This window comes from Chiloscyllium plagiosum, chromosome 12 (assembly GCF_004010195.1).
Source record: "Chiloscyllium plagiosum isolate BGI_BamShark_2017 chromosome 12, ASM401019v2, whole genome shotgun sequence".
NCBI lineage: Eukaryota > Metazoa > Chordata > Chondrichthyes > Orectolobiformes > Hemiscylliidae > Chiloscyllium > Chiloscyllium plagiosum.
Window position 1 is genome coordinate 22,645,676 of NC_057721.1, and position 23,800 is coordinate 22,669,475.

At 40.0% G+C, this 23,800-nt stretch overlaps 1 protein-coding gene across 1 annotated transcript in view; it reads left to right on the forward strand.

The window, feature by feature from the left end:
• The window catches only part of tmem47 (transmembrane protein 47), a 46,025-nt gene extending 24,585 nt beyond the window's left edge, over positions 1–21,440 (forward strand). The window contains exon 3 of the mRNA XM_043700729.1: positions 20,130–21,440. Coding sequence (XP_043556664.1) covers positions 20,130–20,308 — 179 coding nt within the window. The 3' untranslated portion in view covers positions 20,309–21,440. The remainder of the gene's footprint in view (positions 1–20,129) is intronic.
• The last annotated feature ends 2,360 nt before the right edge of the window (positions 21,441–23,800 follow it).

Consider the following 23,800-nt stretch of genomic DNA (forward strand, 5'->3'; position numbering starts at 1 on the left):
ATTCCGGCCTATCACCCTCACCTTGACCTCCTTCCACCTATCGCATTTCCAACGCCCCTCCCCCAAGTCCCTCCTCCCTACCTTTTTATCTTAGCCTGCTGGGCACACTTTCCTCATTCCTGAAGAAGGGCTTATGCCCGAAACGTCGATTCTGCTGTTCCTTGGATGCTGCCCGACCTGCTGCGCTTTTCCAGCAACACATTTTCAGCTCTGATCTCCAGCATCTGCAGTCCTCACTTTCTCCAGCAATAGATAGCACTAGACTAAAGAACAGTAAGTTAACAAGTGGGGTCCGAGTAAAGGAGAGAGAGTAATAAAGTTTAAATCAGGATTACTGTACATGTGAATGATGGAGTGTGCTAAATAAAAATGAGTTATAGGTGTGCATAGCCATCTGGAAATATGACATTGCTACAATAGAAGCAATTAGACTTTTCAGAATAGTCTATAACAACTAGAAAGAAGAATATTAGAGAACAATTTTGCAAGAGAGTTGCCAAAATTATAGGGTAGTTATAATAAGGGGCTTAAATTATCTGAATAGAGTCACGATAGTAACATAAAGACCAGAGAAGATTTCTAGGTTTTTGTTTTAGCAAGGTTTTCTACAGCATAACGTTTACATTCCAAAAAGAAAAAGCAAGACTTGGTTCTTGGGATTGAGCTAAGCCAATTAGATCCAATGTCATTAGGAGAATATTTTAAGAGACATTGGTCATTTTATCAAAGATTTAGGCTGACTGGGGAAAAGGCTGTTGAAGAATTCACAGTCAGAATAATCAATGAGAAGAAAGCCAACTTTGATGGAATAAGTATGGATCGGGGCCCAATAAATTGAAGTCAAAGATTGGCATGAGAAAACAGAAAAATAGAGAGTTTAGGGACAGTCAAGGTATGTTCCCTTGAGAGTGAAATGCAGAGCAAACAAATCTAGAGCAGCATGGATTTTGAAAACGATAGAAATTAGGATGAAGAAGAGAAAGTGTGCTTATGACATGTCAAGTAGAAAATCCATTTGAGAACCATGCTGAATATACAAAGCTCAGAAAATAGGTGAAAAAGAAACAAAAGAAGTCAGGAGATTCAGGGGCAGAGGTGAGTCTAGTGGCCATCACTAAGGAAAACGTGCTGAGAGTGTAAAAGATCCAAAGGTGGATAAATCTGGACCAGATAGACTGCACTCGAGGTTCTGAAGGAGATAGCTGAGGAGATTGTGAAGTCATTGGTGATGACCTTTCAGTGAACACTGGAGTTAGGGAGGGTCCCAGGGGACTAGAAATTGGCTAATCTAAGAAAGGAGGAAGACAGAAAACTGGAAATGACTAGCCAGCCAGCCTGACCTCGTTTAGATTTTAGAGCCTGTTATTAAAGATGAGATTACGGAGTACAAGTGCATGGCAATATTGAGCTGTGTCAGCATGGTTTTGTCAAGGGGAAGTCATGCCTGACAAGTCTGTTAGAATTCTTTTGAGGAAGTAATGAGCAATTTAGACAAAGGAGAGCCAATGGATGTGATTTATTTGGACTTCTAGAAGGCCTTTCACAAGGTGCTGCACAGGAGAATTGCTAAATAAGATAAGAGCCCATGTGTTAGGTGTGAGGTACTGGCATGGATAAAGGATTGGCCAACTGAACGAAGGCAGAGTGTAGGGATAAAGGGGTGTTTTTCAGGATGGCAGCTGGTCACTAGTGGAGTTCTGCATGGGTCAATCTTGGAACCACAGATATTCACATTGTACATTCATGATCTGGACAAAGGAACTGAGAGCATTGTTGCCAGGTTTGCAGACAGCATGAAGATAGGCAGAAGGGCAGGTAGTGTTAAGGAGGAAGGGAGGCTGTAGAAGGCTAGGCCAGTGGGAGAAGTGGAATATAACATGGCAATGGTATGAAGCAATGCATTTTGGTAGGAAGAATAGAGGCATAAAGTATTTTCTAAATGGGGAAAGGCTTCTGAGATCTGAAGCAGAAAGGAGTCCTAGTTTAGCATTCTCTTAATGTTCAGTTGGGAAGGCAAATGCAATGTTAGCATTAAGTTTGAGGACTAGAATATGAGAGCAGGGATGTATTGCTGAGTCTGTGCAAGGGTCTGATCAGACCATTTATTGTGAGCAGTTTTGGGTTCCATATCTGAGGAAGGATCGGCTGGCTTTAGAGGGCATCCTGAGAGATTTATAAGAATGATCCTGGGCATGAAAGGCTTGTCATATGAGAAGGAGTTGAGACCTCTGTGTCTGTACTTGATAACGTTTAGAAGGATGAGGAGGGGATCTTACTGAAATTTACAGAATACTGAGAGACCTGGATAGAGTGGATGTGGAGGAGGTGTTTCCATTTGTGAGTGTGAAGTGACACTGGTCACAGAATTCTGTCTTTCTTTGGGTCAGGACTAGTGCCAGAGAATTGGACAATTGCAAACTGTACATTTTTGTTTAAACAAAAAAACAGGTGACAAGATAAACCAACAACTACAGGCCAGTCAGCTTAACATCAGTGATGGTAAAACTTCTAGAAACAGTAATTTGGCCAGAATGAATACTGCATGAATGAATAATTTGGACAAAACAAATGCAGGTTAATCTTTGCTTTTTTTCAGGTAAAATAACGTTTAACAAGCTTTCTGTCATTTTTTTTGAAAAGGTAATAGACGAGGGTTGAAGGGTTGACCTGGGTGTTGCTGCTGGTAATAGACCTCCAGAAGGCATTTAACACCAGACCTGTGGGCAAAGTTAACGCTTATAGAATAAAAGGGAAAATAGCTACGGAGAAATGAAATTGGCTGAATGACAGGAAACAGAATAATGGCTCATAAATGTTTCTCAAATTGGACAAAGGTACAATTATGAAAGGGATGCAGGAGCAGGGGTACTCTGATGTGTATATATACATGGGTCATTGAAAGTGAGTAGAGTGACTGAGGGTAGTTAATAAAGCAAACAGTATCCTCCACTTGATTAATGGGACTGAGAGTACGAGAGAAAGGTTTTATTTAGCTTGTACAAAACACTAATTCAACCTCAGTTAGAATTCTTTTTAGTTAAGAGAACCTCAATTTAAGAAGGATGTGAAGTTATTAGAGAGAATGTGGAAAAGGTACAGGAGGTTCTTCCAGGGAGGAGGAACTTTAGTGACACTGATGGATTGGGGAAGCTAAGACTGTGGTTTTTCTCTGGTGGAGAGGATTGAGGGGAGATTTATTGAAAATACTAAAATTGTGAGAGATCTGAGCAGAGTAGATAGGGAGAAACTGTTCCATTCATGAAAATATTGAGAACTAGAGGACACAGAGTTAAAGTAATTGAACAAGAAGTTAAAAATTCTATGAGGAAAAACCTTTTGTGCAGTGAGTGTTTGGGGTCTGGAATACAGTGCTTTAGTGTGATGAAGACGAGTTTAATCGAGGGAATCAAAAGGGAATTACACTATTATAAAACAAAGAACTGCAAATCCTCCTCCTCCCATTCCCAACATCGCTCATTCCCACGGCATCTTCCCATGCATTGGATAATGTGTGATACCTGCCCATTTACCACCTCCTTCCTCACTATCCAAGGCCCAAGAATACCTTCCAGGTGAAACAGCATTTACCTGTATTTCGTTCAATCTAGTCTACTGTATTTGTTGTTTACAGTATGGTTTTCTCTGTATTGGGGAGACAAAACAGAATGCCTACGTTCTGCTGAAAAAACAAATCAGTTTAAGCTTCCAGTTGCCTACTACTTCAACACAGTGGTGTGTTCCAACACCAACATTTATGTCACTGGCCTGCTGCAGTGTTCCAGTGAGTCTCAGTGCAAGCTTGAAGAACATCTCATTTTCCATTTGGGGTGCTGCAGCGTTTAGGACTCTACGTGTAACTTTAGAACCTGATTCTATCCTTCCATGTTTTTACTCAGCCCACACCTAGTCCTGTTATGACATGGGTCACTTTTAACAGTCACCCATTCTGACATACTCTGTGACCCAATAACACATTATATGATTTAGATTCAGCCATTTTCTCACTCTTAACTCTTCTTAATCCCTTATTGTCTTGGCCTGCTGCCCATAACCTCTGGGTTTACCTACCCCCTTCCATATCTCTGTCTCTCTGGGTTCCATCTCAACCTATCCACTGAGCTCTGCACTCCCACTCCTTGAAGAGTACTGAATTCAAAACGTTAACTCTGCTCTCTTCCCGCAGATGCTGCCAGACCAGCTGAGTTTCTCCAGCAATTTCTGTTTTTGGAATCAGACTATTATTTGACAACGAACAATGCGTAGGGTTGTGAGGGAAGACCGGAATTATACATTCAGAGAGCTGATAGTAGCACACCAGGCTGAAGGGTGTTCTTCTATACTTGTAGCAGTTCTGTGATTCTGAATCGTGTGCCTGCACATAATTCTGCAGGACTGATTTAATTTTTTGTTAACCTTTTTATCAATCACATGTCCCATTACCCATCAGTTGTACTTATTCATATTACCTGGAAATCTGCCAAACTTCAAGCCCAGTCGAAACTTCCATCTCAGGACCCAGACTGAAAAGCAGCCTTCTTGTGGAAATTCCTTTTACAGGCATTTCTGATGTTAAATTACTAACTGAACAGGGAATATTTTTTCACAATTCTGTAGTTTTTGAATGAATGATTCCAATTTCCATAGGCCTTCTTAAGGGGAAGGTTGTGAATAGTGGCTATACAGATAAATAGCAGTTTCATCCAATCTGAGAATGGTGTCATCTTGGAAATGTAATACTGTAATGACTTTGAAAGCGCACTGTCAAGATTGAATGTTATGGTGTGGCGAGTTTCTTCTGAGCATTGTTGTACCATCACAAAGGCTGTGTATTTAAATCTCCAAGAAATTTCAAAGCCCCAACCCTGTCTCAATCATTTGGTGCTGAAATGTACCTCCTTGCCATTATCATTTCTACGCTAGTATCTCATATGCTACCTTAGGTAAAGTTGAGATCATCCAAAATATTGCTACTGGAGTCTTACCTTGCACCAAATCACTTTCACCAATCACCCTTGTATTCAATGAGGTATGTTGCTTACCTGTTAAGTGAAGGCTCAATTTAATACTTCCTGTCTCTATTTTCAAATTCTATTCTGGCCATGCCTATAATATCTGTTATCTTTTCCAAACTTACTACCCTCCAAGGTATGTACTCCTTCAATTTGGCCTTGTGTACCCCAAATTTTGTCAGACTACTATGGCTGGAAATCCTTCAGCTAAGAAAGCCGTAATCTTTAGAATGCTCTCCCTAAACCTTGCCACCTCTATTCCACTCTTTCCTCATTTAAGACATTATCTCTTTGACCAAGATTTTGGTCATCAGTCCAATATGGCTTGATGTCAAATTTCTTTATCACTTCATAGTAAAAAAGTTCTATGTTAAAAGTAGAAATACAAATAGTTATTTAGTTTGTTCCTTTTTAGACCAAGTGATTATATGCATTAGTAATAAAAGAACACTGCTGAAGCAGGGAACAGTATCTACATTTTGCCCCGGCACAAATCAGTGGCAAGTCAGATATAGTTGTTAATGATAGTAGTTTACATAAGCCAACAAATGTGACAATGTACTGTACTATAAAACATCATGCTGATCCACAAAAAAAAACCAGTTGCTTGGTAATTTGTCAGCAGTGGTTCATTAAAGACTGTGGGGGAAAAAAATCATGTATTGGTCACCACATTGCAGATAGCACATTTCATCAGATCAGCATGGATTTCACCATTTTGAGCCAAAATGCCTTAAACTGGACCTTCCAGTTTCTTCTACGATATCTTAAAGTTAAAAGAACTTACTTCTGAAAGCATGTTTTAATTAAGAGCTTGTTTTCATTGGGCCTTCTGCCACAGACTGAGACATAGGAATTCTGGCAAAATGGTGCATTGAGATGTTGGATGGCTTCTGTTGCCAAGCCATTTTTACCATGGAACTCCAGCAAATGGGCTATTAACCATGGACACTCAAGTCATGTATGTAGTCGATTTGAGGGTTTCTTTGTCCCTTTCTGTGCATTTTACCTATGGATGGAGGGCCTGTGACTCTGTAGTGACTACAGGAATCTGCCTGACCTGCTGTGCTTTTCCAGCATCACTCTAATCTTGACTCTGACCTCCAGCATCTGCAGTCCTCACGCCACTCTGGAGTGACTGATTACCACAGAGTCTGTCTAACCCCCTCTCCCCTGGGCAATATCTATCCACATAGTGACAATGGTGCCTCTCCACCTGGACTCCTCCACCTGGTCAGGGCCTACCTGAATCACCCCAGTGTCCCTACGCAGTATTCGCTGCACCTTGTCTTATTTGTAATGCTTCACGTTGCTTTTCTTTTCATTCATTTGTAAAATGTGGGTGTCACTGGCTGTTCAGCATTTATTGCCAGTCTCTAATTGCCCTTGGAAGGTGGTGGTGAGCTGAATTCTTGAACTGTTACAGTCCACCTTCTGTGGATTTCCCTACAATGACACTAGGAAGAAAATTCAAGGAATTTGATGCAGTGACAGTGAAAGAATGGTGATATATTTCCATGTCAGAATGGTGAGTGGCTTGGAAGGGAACTTGACGGTGATGATGATCCCATCTATCTGCAGCCCATGCCCTTTTTAGAGGGGTTTGAAAGGTGCTGTCTGAGGATCTTTGGTGAGTTTCTGCAGTGCATCTTTTAGGTAGTACACACTGCTACTATTGAGTGCCAGTGGTGGAGGGAATGGGTGCTTGAGGAGGTCATGCCAATCAAGTGGGTTGCTTTGTCCTGGATGGTGTCAAGCTGCTTGTGTTGTTGGATGTGCACCATTCCAGGCAAAAGGCACACTCCTGACTTGTGCCTTGAGGATGATGGGCAAGTTTTGGGGAGTCAGTATTCAGTTTCAGTATTCCTAGCTTCTGACTTGTTCTTGTAGATACTGTTCACATGATGAGTCCAATGAATGGTAACCCCAAGGACGTTGATAGTGGGGAAATTCAGTGATTGTAAGACCATTGAATGTCAAGGGGCTGTGGTGCCCTATCTTCCATTTGCCAGTGGCAGAAGTAGTTGATCCAGTTGGCACCTCCTGGGATTGTTGGTGCCAGCATCATTCTGTTAAAATACAGTTCTGGCCAGGTCAGATGTTGTAAGGCTAGAGCTTCCCTGAGCAGTTCCCTCAAGAGTTGCCCTGCAAATGGCAGACTAAGGTAATTGCTTACCCCTCTCTGACAGGGGCCTGGAGGTAGACGTTATGATGCCATTCTTTCTCCTTGGGACTGCCAGTGGATATCCTGCTGGCCTACTCTGAAGTTACCATCCATGTCAATGGCACTTTACGGGGTGTTACTTCACACTGTTAATGATGCAAGAAGTTCAGTGATCTTTCTGTGATAGTAAGGTGCTGCCATCTTCTCTGTGCTGCCTTACACTCATGAAATCTGTTACTGCACACACCTCTGAAGAATGCAGCAACTGCTCTCCCTTTCTTTGATCCACGTCAGCTTTCTAACCTTGTATGGCTTGGGCACTCCCTACTTACTCATTCATGACACCTGCCCACCTTTCCCAACCTACACCAGCTCTAACAGATGCACAAATCTCTTCCATCACACACACAATCTCTTCCTTCTGTCTCATTCCTATAACAGAGTTAAAAGAGCCAGGTTACATTGTAGGGCTCAATATTTATCTCCTCACGCTGTCCAATGAAAACATCCTTATCTTAGTAGGAGAGAGGACTGTGACCATTCATGGTAATAGTGAAACTAGATGGTATAGCCTCAAAATAAGGGGGTACAGATTTTGAACTGAGTTGAGGAAGAACTTCTTCACCCAGAGAATTGAGAATCTGGAATTCTGTGCCCAATGAAGCAATTGAGACTATCTCGTTGCTTGTTGTAAGTTTTTGAACAATGAAGGACGGTTATGGTGAATGGGTGGGTAAGTGGAACTGAGGGCACAAAAACAATCAGCCATGATCTTACTGAATGGCAGAGCAATCTTGTCTGGCCAGATGGCCAACTCCTGCTCCTGCTTCTTATGTTCATTTCCTGGCAATCAAGTAAGAATTATTGTGCTGCTGATTTCTCATTACTGCAACTGGGAACGTACTCTTAACAAAGCCTGAATTTCTACCCTAGTTAACTTGTTCTCTGTCTTTCTCTTGCAGGTGCCAGTGGCATCTGTACAGTTCCCACCCTTAAGACAATTCTCACAAGACATCTCCTCCTCTGTCTCTGAGGAAGCAGCCACAGATCACTCAAAGGATGCACTGGCAGGTCTGCCTACTGCATCCTCCAACTCAGATTCTGATACCTTGGTGGGTATCCAAGCTAGATTAGAATGGGAGCACATGCTGGTGAACAAATCACTGCTACCTCTCTACAATTGGCTACCTCTCTACAATTGGCTGAGGGAGAAATAATATCTCATGTCACTGGTACTCAGACTGCCATAGTTCAGGAATCTGTGCAGGTATTGGAGATGATCTTGTAGTGTTGGCCATTAGTGACTTCATACAAACGCACAATTGCACACAGAAGCAGCAGATGCATTTGTCAGAGGCATTGTGAAAACAGACTAAAGGTGTGCACGATTCCATCACTGCTTTTTGTACTCTACTGCCTCTGGCATGTGAACATTGAACTACCTCAATGAACAGGCCAGCAGCTGCCCTGGAGAGCCAGATCCAAAATCCACACTCTGATGGATAGGCACATAGATCTGCATCCTGTCACTCCAGCTCCCAGTGCTAAGCAGACACAGACAACCACCGCTTTTGTGCCTGAATCCATTAGGATGATCCAATGAGCCTCTGTGAGCAATATCAGAAACAAAGCAGCTCCTCAGCATTTGCAATACAGTCACAAATAACATTTGAACAGTATACTCCAAACACTAGGCCATGGAAATACCTCAGATGGAGGCCGGTGGCCTGCTTCTCCATGGGTGTTGCACATTGTCGCCCTGATACAGAGCTCTATTGCTCAAGGTGCATATCCAATCAGAGATTATTGCTGCCACACCTAGAAGGATGTCTCCTCCCACTCCCGAACCCAACTGTACCCAAGAAAGACAGTGTTGCTTTCAGGATAATGGTGTGGAAGTTTTATGGCCAAGGTGTAAAGGAAGCAGCACCTGTACAGGATGAGGGCTATGGGACTGTGTAGCTTTGTTACTTTGGCAACTCGGGTGAAATTTCCAGGCTGCAAACGATCACTTGCACTTCACAGCAATTGGTAAAATTAGTTTATAAAGTTGAATAATGTGGTCAACAGTTCTTGGACCAGGATCTTTAGCCAAAATGAAAAGTCCGTTCTTAAGACTCACATACAGCATTTTGTGCTCATCCATGGCTTTCATTATGTGGAGGTCTGTTTCATTATGTTGTCCTCAGGGCCTCACTTTCGTATGAAAGTAAACCAATTCCATCAGAGACTGAAACATTTATTCTGCCCTCTCCTGGGTATTGTGGCAGTCATTTTCATTTCCATTGTGCACTTGTGATTTGGATGAAGATGGAAGGAAACTTGTCTGACTCCATTTGGAGCCTTGACCACTTGCTTTTTCAAATGCATTTTGCTTTCATTTCCTCTACTTTTCAATTTATTTCTTTGTTTTGAAGGTACTTTGTGGAAGTCGTGAATAAAGTTTGACTTTCTCCAAAGTTTGTATGAGTTCTTATCTATAATTCTGAGCAGGTTTATGGTCATTGAATGAATTAATTGCCACATCTCCAGTCACAAATTTATGTGTCTAATCAGATCTTTTTGCAGTTTCCCCAGTGTGTGACCCGTGTAGTAATCTGCAGATTCCTATTTGATAATTAGTTTCTTTCACCTAACGTTTAGCACCTAAAAAGTTGTTTGAAATTCTCCAGGTTAGTCTAGCCTGGAGCATTGATTCATAAGTAAATCTCAAACTACGAACTCCTCCTAAGATTGACAACCTTCTTGATTGCAGCAGAGATGTCATGAATTAAAGATGAATTTCCTGCACACTTATTTAACAATCAAAATGAAAATCATAAAGACACTCAAACCTTTAATTTAATTTAATTGCACTTGAATGCTTGCATTTATTAACCATAAATATTTTGGAGAAGTGGGGGAGAGGGGTGAATGATGAATAGGGTATTGGGAAATATGGTCACCTGATGAAATATCCAGGTGTAATTCCAAGCAGCATGAACAACCCAAGCTATTCCCTTCCTTGTTAAGGAATTGCCTTTAATTTACTCTGTCTCTGTTGCTACTTTCTTGTATGACTATCCAGATCCATCTTCAGCGACCTGATCAATGATCTTTCCTCCATGTTTGGGTCAAGGTGGCGATGTTCACTGATGATTGTCCAGCACCATTTGTTTCTTCTTGGGTACTGAAACATTTACAGCAAGAGAAGGTTTGGGCTGAGAATTGGCAAGTAACCTTCATGCCACACAAATGCCAGGCAATGGCCACAAGAGAATCTAACCATCACCTGTAATTCCCCCCCCCAGGCTGCTCACGATCCCAGTTTGGAACTGTGTTCCTTCTCTGTTGTTCGGTCAAAATTCTGGAATTCTCTAATAGCACAGTGGCTTGTCTCGAGAGTAAATCAGGATGGGCTATAAATCCTGGCCCAGATAGCAGCATTTGCATCTCATGAATTACTTTTTTTTTGGAAAGAATCAACTTCAGGAAGCTGGGACAAAAACAGGTGTAGCTGGAAAAGCTCAACAGGTCTGAAATCATCTGTAAAGAGAAAGCAGAGTTAACATTTCCCAGGTCTAAGGCTCTTAACTTAATGATTTAAAATGTTGAATTATATTTGAGTATTAAAGGCAAGCTGGTACCAATATGTGGATATGTTAGATTTGCGCTGTAGGACATGGAAACTAGGGAACTTAAGGAAATAAATAATGATGTCTTTAAAAGTGTCCATATTACAGAAGAGGAGTGCTGGAGGTCTTAACACACATTAAGATAGTTAAATCCTCAGGACCTGATCAAGTGTATCCCAGAATCTTGTGGGAAGCCAGGAAAGAGATTGCAGGGCCCCATGCTGAGACATTTGTATCATTTCCAGCCACTGGTGAGGTGCCAGAAGACTGGAATGTAGCAAATGTGGTGGAGTTGTTTCAGAAACGTGGTAAAGAAATGCCAGGGAACTATAGCCCAGTGAGCCTGGTATCAGTAGTGGGTAAGTGGTTGGAGGGAATCCTGAGGGTCAGGATTTACATGTATTTGGAAAGGCAAGGACTGATTCGGGAGAGTCAGCACACCTTTGTGTGGGAAATCATGTCCCACTGGCTTGATGGAGGTTTTTAATGAGATGACAAAGAAGGTTGATGAGGGCAGAGCAGTAGATGTTGTCTATATGTTCTTCAGTAAGGTTTTCAATAAGATTCTGCATGGTACACTGGTTAGCAAGATTAGAATCGAGCAGAGCTAGCCAATTGGATGCAAAATTGGCTTGAAGGTAGGAGACTGAAGCTGATGGTCAAGGGTTGGTCTTCAGATTGGAGGCCTGTGACTAGCGATGTACTGCAAGGATTGGCTCTGGGTCCACTGCTTTTCATCATTTATATCAATGATCTGGATGTGAATATAAGAAGTATGGCTTGTTAATTTACAGATGACACCAAAATTGATGGTTTAGTAGATAGTGAAGAAGGTTATCTCAGAGTATAATGGGATCTTGATCAGATGAGCTGATGGACTGAGGAGTGGTAGATGGAGTTTAATTTAGATAAGGTGAAGCGTTGCATTAAGGCAAATCAGAATAGGGCCCTGGGGAATGTTGTGGAACAGAGACTTAAGAGGTGCAGGTGCATTGGTCCTTGAAAGTGTACTCACAGGTAGACCGGGTGGTGAAGAAGGTATTTGGTACGCTTGCCTTTATTGGTCCAAGTAGGAGTTAGGATGTCATGTTGCTGTTGTATAGGACATTGGTGAAGCCACTTTTAGAATATTGTGCAATTCTGGTCTCCTTGCTATAGGAAAGATGTTGTTAACCTTAAGGGTTCAGAAAAGATTTGCAATGAGGTTGCTGGGTTTGGGAGGTTTGAGCCACGGGGAGAGACTGAATTAGCTGGGGCTTTTTTCCCTGGAACGATAGAGGCTGAGGGATGACCATGTAGAGGTTTATAAAATCGTGAAGGGCATGGATAGGATGAATGGCTAATGTCTTTTTCACAGAGTATGGGAGTCCAAATTAACGGGTGAGAGTGAGATAATTTAAAAGGGACCTAAAAAGCAATTTTTATCATGCGGAGGGTGGTGACCATATGGAACAAGCTGCCAGAGGAGGTGGTGGAAGTGGGTACAATTATAACATTTAATAGTTATCTGGATGGGTAGATGAATAGGAAGGTATGGAAAGGGAAATGGGCCAGATGCTGGCAAATGGGACTAGATCAGTTTAGGATATCTGGTCAGCACAAACGAGTTGTCGGAAGGGTCTGTTTCTGTGCTGGACATCTCTATGACTCCATGACACTTTCTATATGTCAACATAGTTTTATATACATTTGTATATAATTTTTACTTTCATAGGAAGGCAAAATATTGTTTCAGATACACAAAGCTTGCAAACCTCTTTACTTCTCTGTGCTGAATATTATATTCTAGTCAGGTTGTTTTGGAGAATTTCATGATCAATTAAATTTGGCATTAAGATATAATTATCTTTAAAGTATTAAACATTTGCAGCAATCCAATATCTTGATCCATATTTTTAATTTTGTTTTGTTTCATGGGTTGAGGCATTGTTGACAACACTGGCATTTAATTGCTGTTGAGATGGTAGTGAGTCACCATCTTGAACTGTGTCATCTGTTGGTGTAGTTACAATTGCAAAGTCGTTAGCGAGGGACAGTGAAAGATCAACAAAATATTTCTAAGTTGGGATGGTATATAATTTGTAGGGGAGATTGCTTGGGGTGATAATGTCATTTGCCTGTAGCTTTTATACTTCCAGATAGTGGAGCTGTAAGGAACTGTCAAATGAGGCTCATCAAGTTGCTTTGGTGCATGATATATGCGATACATACTGCTGCCACAGTGCAGCAATGGTGGAAGTAGTGAATGTCAAAAACAAGGTGGCAGTTATGCTGATTGCTTTGTCCAAGAAAGTGTTTTTTTTAATTCATTCATGAGATGTGGACAAGAAGGACAAAGGCAGTTGCAGATACATGGGAATGCCATTAGCTGCAAGTTCTCCTCCAAGCCCCACACCATCCTGTCATGGAACTATTTCAGTGTTCCTTCTGTATCACTGGGTTTAGCTTTTTAAAGGTTATTGGAGCTGCACTCATCCAATCAAATGAAGAATATTCCATCACATTCCCGATTTGTGCCTTGTCAGTCGTGGGTAGGCAATGCATGTTCAATGGAAACCTTCGGGATGTTGATAGGAGAGGAGTCGGAAATGGGAATTGAGTTGAATGTTAAGCGGAGTTGGTAAAATTCTCCCAATTAAAGACAGTCAATGTCTGGTACCTATGCAATCCAAAAAATCCTACTTAATCCAGACTTGAATTGTGTAACTGTATCATTGCATATGGGCAACAACTGGTTCATTATCTGTCAAGTTATAAATGGCTCTTAACACTATGCAATGATCAGCAAACATCGCCACTTCTGACCTTATGGTGAAGGAAAAGTAATTGAACCTGTTCTATATCTTTGTGCCTAGGATACAGTCCTGACAAACTGGTGCAACTATGACTTGGGGCTTGAGGTAATTGGCCTTCAACATTCACAATCATCTTTTATTATGCAGGGTATCACTCCAACCAGTGGAGAGTTTTACTCTGATTACCATTGACTTCAGTTTTACTGGGACTCCTTATTAACACATTGGAACGTCTCTGTAATGAGGTTGGGAGCCAAGTAGTCTTGATGGAATAGAAACTGTGCTTCAGTGAACAGGGTCATTGCTGAATAAATGCCCACTGATAGTGGATGACATCCTCAGTGATGGGTGCTGATGACTGAGAGTAACTAATGGGCAGTAATTGGCTTGTTTGAGTTTGTCCTCCCTTTTGTAAACAAGACATAGTTGGGCAACTTTCCACAATGTCAAGTGGATGTCAGTGTTATAATTATATTGGAATAGCTTGGCCAGGGTATGACTGTTTCTAGCTGAAGATAAATGTAAATGCTTCAGTCTTTACTGGAGTGCTGGTCTCCACCATCTTTTGAGATGAGGATATTCATAGAGATGGTGATGGAGATATGTGGGACATTATCTGCAGGGTATGATTTGGTTGCTTCATTAATCTATAGGACACCTCTCCCAATTTTGACAAAAGGTCACCAGATATTGGTGAAGTGAGCTTTGCAGTGTTGTTAGGGTCAGTTGTGCCTAATTTTGAGTGATTCCACATTGTTTTGTTTTTATTTGACTTCCTATGCTTGTATAACTGGCTTGTTAAAGATTTTTGGGGACAGTTAAGTGTCAGCCACATTTCTGAGTTACATTTAGATCAGATTAGGGAAGGATGACACATTTTATTCTGCAAAGGCTATCAGTGAGGCAAGTGGGGTTTTACAACAATCTGGTCTTTTCATGGTTACTGTTGCCTGTTACTGTTACTGTTAGCTTTATACTTCACATCTTTTAATTAATTTTAAATTTCCCCAGCTACCATGGTGTGATCTGAACTCATGCCTCCAGCCCATCAATCCAGGAATTCTCTGGATCATTAGTCTGACAACATATATTATAATACTCTCTTCCCTGGAAATTCTGAATATCTGTTGTGATTTTTATATTGGTGAAAACAAGGAAATAGCTTTGTAATTTGCTTATTGGAAATATTCTTTCAAGAATACTTTTTTGAACTGATTCCAGAAAAAAAAGTCAAATTATAAAGCCATAATGATAGGTTAGGAAAACTGTCCGATTACAAATATATTGCACCATTGAGTAACTGAAAGATTCTTCTTGTCTGTGAACTTACACCCAACAAATTCGGTGTTGCTTCAGTAAATAAAAACAGGAGGAGCCTGATAAACACGAGCTGTCTCCTTTAAATGCATCAGTTTTGCCATGTCACAACCATATGTCTACTGTTGAATTAGAGGTCAGTATGAATGTCAACTTAGAAGTAAGTCTACTCATTGGTGAAAATAGTAGGCTGAAGAAAGACAGGACTCAGTTTTAATCCTCAGGAGTGTGGGATTTAAGGAAAGAGGTTGAAGTTGGGGTTGAAACAGCTGAAACCGACAGCACACATGTTGTCTAATGAGAAGATATTTGCAAATGTGAATGGTGTGGTGTTATATAGAATGCTGGAAAACTGACATCAGCAGCCACATCCACTCAAGTAGCTGTACTAGACAGCTATAGTCTGTATTATTTATAATGTTCTGCACATTCAAATGTTTACTGAAACTCCATAGAGGCAGATAAGTAACTTTTTGGTAAGGTACATGAAATAACTCCACCAAAACTGGTATTCCATCAGAAGTCACCCTTTAATTACATGTAGAGAGTCCTTGACACTGATCCAGCTCCTTCAGTACTAGCTCTCAGAGTGAACAGAACCTCTGACACTCTTGCTTATACCTGTCAGCCAAGGCACCCTGATTGGAGCAGGTTAACACCCCATTCAGGGAACTCATATTCTGTGAGGTCCACCTAGCCGACCGTGTTATAAACACTGCAGCTTAGAGAGATGTAGTCAACTCAGAGGAGAATAGTACTGTCTCAGATGTATCGTCCCTCAATTTCAAAGTTTTAACCGTTTTTCCTACATGTGCATCTGGTCCTGCCTTTATGGTTTTAGTAGAGGTACATAAGGGCTTCATCAACTACGTTACTTCAACTGCTAAGATGCTTTTTAAAAATTTACTCATGGGATGTGAGCATCACTAACTGGCCAGCATTTTCTGCACATCTCCAGCTGCCGTTGAGAAGATGCTACTGAGCTATCTTGTAGAACTGCTGCAGGCCACTTGTTGTAGGTTGACCCACAATGCCCTCAGGGAGGTGCACAGGTAGGCCTTCGATATGGTGTGTAAGGAATGAAAGCCATAAGGTCAGGGCAATCGCAAGGATCTCGACTTCTCCTCTCTATGCAATTCCCCTCGAAAGGTGCTCGTGAGCTGTGTTGCATAAATAGTGGAAGGACTGGATGCCTTGAGCCTCACTTGCCAAAACACTTTCACTGAAAGGGGGAAGTTCCAAGCAACATGGCTGAGGCTGTATGTAATTGTGAGCTCTGTGATCGGCAGAGAGCTGCCTTTAATCTCTTGGATCTCCCTGGTTTCCTGTGGTCTTGCAAGGAGGGAAAGAAAAGACATATGGGTATGTGTAATGGGATGTACTCATGAGGCAAATACATGCAATCACTTAAAGATAAAGATGCCTTATACTGAGGTGTAAGTGTGCAATTTTGACATTTGTGGATGACATAACATTTTGAAATATTCTGAACTGCAAGATTCTGAACTGTAATAAAACCTCAAGAGGATGTAGACAGGAGGGTATAATGAGACTACAATAGGCAAACTGTACTTCATCCAGAAATGCAAAGAAATTAGTTTTGTAGCAGGAATGAGGAGAGGTTATATGAAACCAAGGGCACAAGTACACGGGAGTGCTGGAGTGCAGGGATCTGGGCAAATGATAATATGCACAAATTATTTGAAGGTAACAAGACTGTTTTAGAAAGTGATTAATAAAGTATAGATCACTGGTTTTAAGACTAGGCTATTGTTATGGTCCTGGCTGATGTTATTACTGGAAAACCATATCCCAAACTGGTACCTGGCTCAATAGATTTTTATGTTTGTTTAATGTGTTGGTCTTCTACTGAAACACGCATATACAATGCTGTAGATCTGGCTTTAGTGATAAAACTAAAGTTTATTTCACAGAAGAAATGAAGATAAAATAGAATGAACCAAACTGTTTACTATAACACAAATTTAAAGAGTTAGAAATACATAGTGAAATGCAATTCCATTAATCCCAAGCCACTCTTTTGTAGTACTTACACCAGAGAGAATTCCCCTCACTACTCCACATCGGGTTTGACTGAGCATGTGATTTCACTTCCTAGTCTTGAGCATTTGATAGCCTCTTCCTTGATTTATCATAAAAGTGAGCTCAGATTTTCTCAGTTTCACACTGTCCCTTTAGAGTTTTTAACCAACCATTTCTGGTCTGCAACATTCAAACTAAACTCCTCACATAACGGTCGTAATGATCCTAAACCACCTCCTTTTCGCAGAAGCAACTGTTTTATAGGTCCAACTTCAGCCAAGATCTCTAAAAACTGATACAACAAAGTTCTTTTTTTCCCTAAGCTATCAGTGTTTCCTCTCATCAAAAAAGAAATTAAAAAATCAATCCTTGACCTTCAAATGCACAACTGGTTATTTTCTTCATTTGTAAAAAGCTGTCAGTTTAAACAAATTCCCGTTAGCCTGCCAGAACATTCTTTCTCAGACTACTTAAAAAAAGATAAACCACCATGGCTACAGAAATACCTAAAAGTTAATCATTGAACTCCTTCAAACTTAAACCCATATACCACTAGGTCAAAATTCTAAAATTCAAAATAAATGATATGAAAACTTGTGTAATTCATGCACCTTAACATTACACAATATAGGACAAATGCAATAAATCTATGACAAACCTATATAAGGAACTGGTTTTACTTCAGCTGGGGGTGATATGCATAATGCTGGGTAATGCATTTTATAAAGGATGTGAAGGCATTAGAGAGAGTTCAGAAAAGATTTATGAGAATGATTCCACAAATAACAAACTTCAGTTATATGGATATAATCAAACAGCAGATGTTATCTTTGAAGAAGAGAAGATTATGAGGAAATTTGATGGAGTCCTTCAAAATAGCGCGGAGTTGGAAGAGTAGATAGGGAGAAACTGCTCCTGTTGGCAGTAAGATCTAAAAACAAACAGTAACGACTTAAGGTGATTGGAAATAAAATGCAAACAACATAACAAGCAAATCATGTCCAAGTCATTCTGCTATAGTGTGCATTTCACCAATGCAAATTCGCTGTAACATGACTGATGAATTGAGGATGTTGTTTCTAAATTGTGAACTTTTACAACGTATGTTGGCTGTAATGTGATTACATCGCCAACATTTTAGGCACAAGAATGCAGCCATCACATTATAGAAAAGCTGACTGTATACAGCATGAGTTTAAGATGTGGAATGCACTGTCTGAACATGTGGTGTAGGAAAATTTAATTGTGGGTTTTTGAAGGAGAATTGGACAGTTGTCTGAAGACAGAACATTTGCAGGGCGAGGGATACAGGCTGGGGAGTCAGATTAAGTGAGTTGCTCATGTAACGTGCTGGCAAGGATATCATTGGCTGAGCGGCTTCCTTATTAGCAATACTCCATCTATGATTGAGTGATCTGTAAATCTTGTGAACGATGCATCTTTAATTATCGCTAGTTAGGAACTAACTTCTTGCAGTGTACAAAATTAGGTGCAAAGTTGACTTCTAAATTCAAAGTCCTATCTCGCTGTGATGGAATTTAGCTGGTGGCATGTTGGCAGTTCACTGTTTGGCTTGTCTATGGTTATATTTTCTGGTGATGTCTGCAATATGTATAGTAAAAATAAAATGGTTCATTTTCAGAACAAAGGTACATTTGTATACATGACAAATATTTTAAAGATGCAGCACTTAAAGAAGACTCAATTGCCCCACATGGTATAATTTCTCATATCAGTTCCAGGCATGGCATATATACAGCTGTAAACAATAGGTTTATTATGCAATCCTCTGGGTACCATGGACTCAAAAACCCATAGTTGAAAAACTTGTTTGTTGTGATTTAACCTTCTCAGACAGGGCATCAGTCAGCATCACAACTAACTTTGACATTGTTGATTTAAGGAGCAGTCCAGTTTCACATGGCTTTACACATTTCGTATCTCTTATCTGTTTTTGCACATTTAGTTGCTGATTGACAGTCAGATTGGATTCAGAAAGATGCCATCCTGTGGTTTTGTAGCCTGTCAGGTTCACCATCCAGATTGACAATCATTAGAAATGTAAAAACATCGAAAATACATGTAGGGGCAGGCCATTTGGCCCTGCAACCATTCAATATGATCATGCTGAAGCAATATATCTCAGCTTAAATTAACACTTTCAACAACAGCCTACTATATGGAGCTCTAACACAGCCAAATCTCTCAAAGTGTTTCTCAGGAAAGTTCCCTCATAAAATTTAATGCCAGGCTATAAAAGGAGATATCAAGCACATGAGAGGAATATTGTACGGGACATCTTAATGGAAGAAAGTGAGAAGAAATTCCAAAGCACAGGGCATTATCAATTGAAGGTAATGGCATGCTTATATCAACATTGTTCAAAAGGCCGTAATGGGAGGAATGCAGATGTCCCCAGAGTCTTTTAAGATTGGAGAAAATTAGAAGCAGATTGAGAACAGAAATAAGGGAGATCCCATCTACATGAATGCATGAAATATACATGGGCCCTGGTGAAAATTATTACCAAAAAAAACACTATTTGGTTTGATGATATTGTCTACCTGATGCACAGCTCTTATGAAAGACTGGGATGGTGGTCATATAATATATACAGAGAAATCAGATTATGAAAATCATCTGAAAAGTCTGAAAATGCTTAAATAATGACACTTAATATGCTTTGTAAATTTCTAAGCTTAAATGTATACCTACCTTGGGATGAGTGGGTAAGGGCAGAGAAATTGGGCTAATATTAGATTTAGCAACTCTCTGAAAATTTGAAATAATAATTATGGAATTTGGAGTGTATTTAATGTATTTAGTGATCTCAACCCAACTGTCATATTTAATAGAATAAATACAAGTGGGACAAAGACCAGGTGGCACTTGAAATAATGCCTTGAACATTTTTTGACAAATTACTGTAATGATAATGATATTACAGATTCTAAGATTAATTTTTAGCCTTTGAGTGAAGGATTACAATAATGTGTTATGCACTATACAGTATTGAAATAACAACACTGAAATATTTCTCTATTTTGCTGATGAATGTTATAAATAAAATGTATGTAGTTGAACACAGAGCAGAGACAAGAGGGTCGACTATCAAAATATTGCACTCTTCATATTTGTGGCCAAAAGACAGATGGCTATTGTTTTAATTGCATGTATTTATTTACAGTTGTTCTCCAGGTCTGTGGACTCATTTTGTATCCGATCAAATTTGTGGAAACAGCCACCATGCGAACATATCATGAATTCAACTGGGGATACGGCATTGCCTGGGGAGCTACGATCTTCTCATTTGGGGGAGCAGTGCTTTACTGCTTAAACCCAAAGAACTATGATGACTACTACTAAAGTAGAACTGTTTCTACCAACATTCTTAAAGTAGAGCTCACCAATTATGCTTACTTGCTGTTCTTTCAGTTGAAGTGTGGTATTTAACCTGCTATCAATGCATTACCACTTTGACTACAGTGAAGATAATTGCTTTAACTCCTGCACCAGATTTTTAAAAAAAATCTGGAAAAAGTTATAGCTGAAATCTTTGTACATTGGCAGTTTTACATATGGAGAGCTGGAATGCAGACTTCTGGTAACGTCTCATTATCTAAGAGGAATCACAGAAGACTTTGGCTTATAGTGAAGAATATTAAACAAAAACCGCAACTGCAAGATGTTCATATCAATCTATCTGCAGAAAAAGAACTTAACCTAAGTATGATATTGAAGTATTACTTAACCTAAGTATTGAAGCTGGGAACTTACGCTTCATTGTTGGATTTGGTTCAGATAAAGTATCATCTGCTGATTGCTCTGTGGTAACATAAGACAAAATGCATGCTTATATCCATTTACCATTATTCAGCAACATTTTCTGTCAACTTCTGTGTCCTAATGCAAAGTAGACATATTATTCCTGTTTATAATTATAATTATTACAGTGTGTTTGGAATAACAGTCCAACTGCTGAAGTTCCATTTGTATTGTCAAATTAAAATTGCAACATTTTCTCTATCATTTTCTTATGCCTACGAATGAATTTTGCAAAATATCTTTAAAGATTAAAAAAAAAACAGCAACTGTACGTACTCTTAGAAGCCTCTTGATTCAAAAACCCAAATGAGCGTTTTGGTGAGGTGAAATGTCAGAAAAAAAAACTTGTATACTATTCTAAGCATTCTAATTTATTTGAGCAACTACTGTATTTTTATATGGACCTCTGCACACAAGTTCCTGAATCTTGTAACTGTGCCTAAAAATACTTATTTTGACTTAAGTCCAAGATAAATATCATATTTCCAGCTATTTGTTACCTCTTTCTTTCTCTGTATTTTTTCCGTCTCAGAATAATATAGATCCATAATATGTTTACTTATTATAAAAAGACTATTTTGGGAAAGTAAAGATTTTTTGTTTCAGCTGTAAAATATGGCATCAATACTATGAATCAATAAAACTGTGCAGAATAAAAGGCCTACATACTTAATTTGTCATCTTATTATTATTTTCTTCTCATAATTACATCTGAAATTTTACAGCTTTGATTGTATAATTTATTTTCAAACTGTTCTTATCTGTATAAAAACAGAATATACTGAATGTTTAAACTCCCACCAGTATTTCCTTCAGCTGTACGTTACAAAATTGATACTATCAGCAATAAGCATTCCCTTGGTAAATGCACTAACTTCAACAAACAGAACACATGAAATAACCAATAAATGTGCTCCAAGCAATAACAACTGTGGATGCTGTCATACCTTTTGTAATGTAATATAATTATGCTCCTATCACTGGCAGTAAAGCTGCCTCACAGTTTATTGCAATCAGCAACTGGTAAAATATTACCATTGATATTTGTTCTAAGTGAGAGTGACAGTTTGCAAAGCCATTTCACCAATTTAGATTTATAGGAACAGGAAGCCCAGCGAGGCTGTTAAACCATTCACTGAGAGCATGCCTGATCTGTGCTCTGGTTTCACTTACCCACTTTTGCCTCATATTTGGTAACATCTTTGTTTTCTTTTCCTCAATCAATTTCAGATTTAAACTGAACAACTGATCCAGAGAGAATGTTAGAAAATGGGTGAGAGTATGAATGGGCAGGATGGGAAGGGGCATGAGGTAAGAAGATGGGATAGATGAGGCACCAGGTAGGTGGGTTGGTTGACATGTTTGTGTGTGGTACTAGGTTACAGTAACAGCTGGGTTAGATTAGATTAGATTTTTTAGATTACATTACAGTGTGGAAACAGGCCCTTCGGCCCAACAAGTCCACACCGACCCGCCGAAGCGCAACCCACCCATAACCCTACATTTACCCCTTACCTAACACTACGGGAAATTTAGCATGGCCAATTCACCTGACCTGCACATCTTTGGACTGTGGGAGGAAACCGGAGCACCCGGAGGAAACCCACGCAGACACGGGGAGAACGTGCAAACTCCACACAGTCAGTCGCCTGAGGCGGGAATTGAACCCGGGTCTCTGGCGCTGTGAGGCAGCAGTGCTAACCACTGTGCCACCGTGCCACCCACGCACGGAGCAATGAAGTTGTGAATGGCTAGCTGAGTTGTGGTGTAGTTGAGTTGTTTGGTTGAGCTTTCAGGCAAGGTTCTAGTCAGATTGAGTTGACTGCTAATTGAGTGTTAGAGAGAGTGTAGTTGGACTATGGAAATGAGTCAAGTTGTGTTGGAGTTACTATAGTTGGAAGTTGGAAGAGTAGCCATATTGGGTTGGAGGTAGTCAGGAGGTCAGGCATGATAGGGAGCTGACAGGCTAGTCATGGGCTCGATATTAAGTCAAGTGTTTGTGTTAGTCAGAGCTGTCCAAAATCTTCAACTTACCCACAAATCTCAGGGTGCATGGGAATCGCTCATCAGGAGTTCAAACTTCACAGGCAACATTTTGAATTGATTCACGGGATGAGGGTGTCACTGGCTGGACCAGCATTTATTGCCCATCCCAAATTGGCCAGAGAGCATTTAAGAGTCAAACACACTGTAGGTAATCAAATTGAATTACGTGGTTCTGAGCCACAAATTGGCTGAACCAGGTAAGGATGCAGTTTTCTTCCCTGAAGCGCATTAATGAATCAGATGTTTTTTTTTTCCTGACAATGAGCGCAATTCTGACTCTTGATTCCAGGTTTTACTGCATTCAAATTCTACATTTGAAATAGCAGGATTTGAACTTGAGTCACAAGAACATTACCTGAATCTCTGGATTCACAGTCCAGTGATAACACCATGAGGCTATTGCCATCCCATGAGGATGAATACATTATGAACTCCCTGGGGTTCTCAATGCACATTTTAGATCATACATCTGGTTTACAACAATTCCAAAACTAGAAGACCCGTGCCATTACCTTTTTGGAATTTAATGTTTCCATTTACATTGATTACCACAAATTTTCATCACCACAAATTTGGATATTTAGTTTTCTATTCCCTCATCTCAATACTATTATCATAGTAAGTCTAATGATACCTACAAACACATCAAAAGAATAATGAGAAAATACCACAAGGTCTAATAAGTTAACCTCATCACAATCTATTAACATCTTCCTCACACAATCTCATAATAGAGAGAAAAAAATTGAGTTCTAACTTAAATTATTGGAACATTCTTCTCCTGCCCTGTCATGCTTGTGACAATGCTGCTCCTTTAACAAGGTTATGCCTCCCTTGGCTTATTTTTCATAAAGGTCATAAAAGCAGCAATTCCGAAAGGTTTGGCTTGGATGGGTTCTACAGCCAATTTGATTATAGCTAACGGATACTGCCTCAGACAAAAGGCTTTGAAGTTTTTAAAAAAACTTGTACAATGAAATGGGAGTG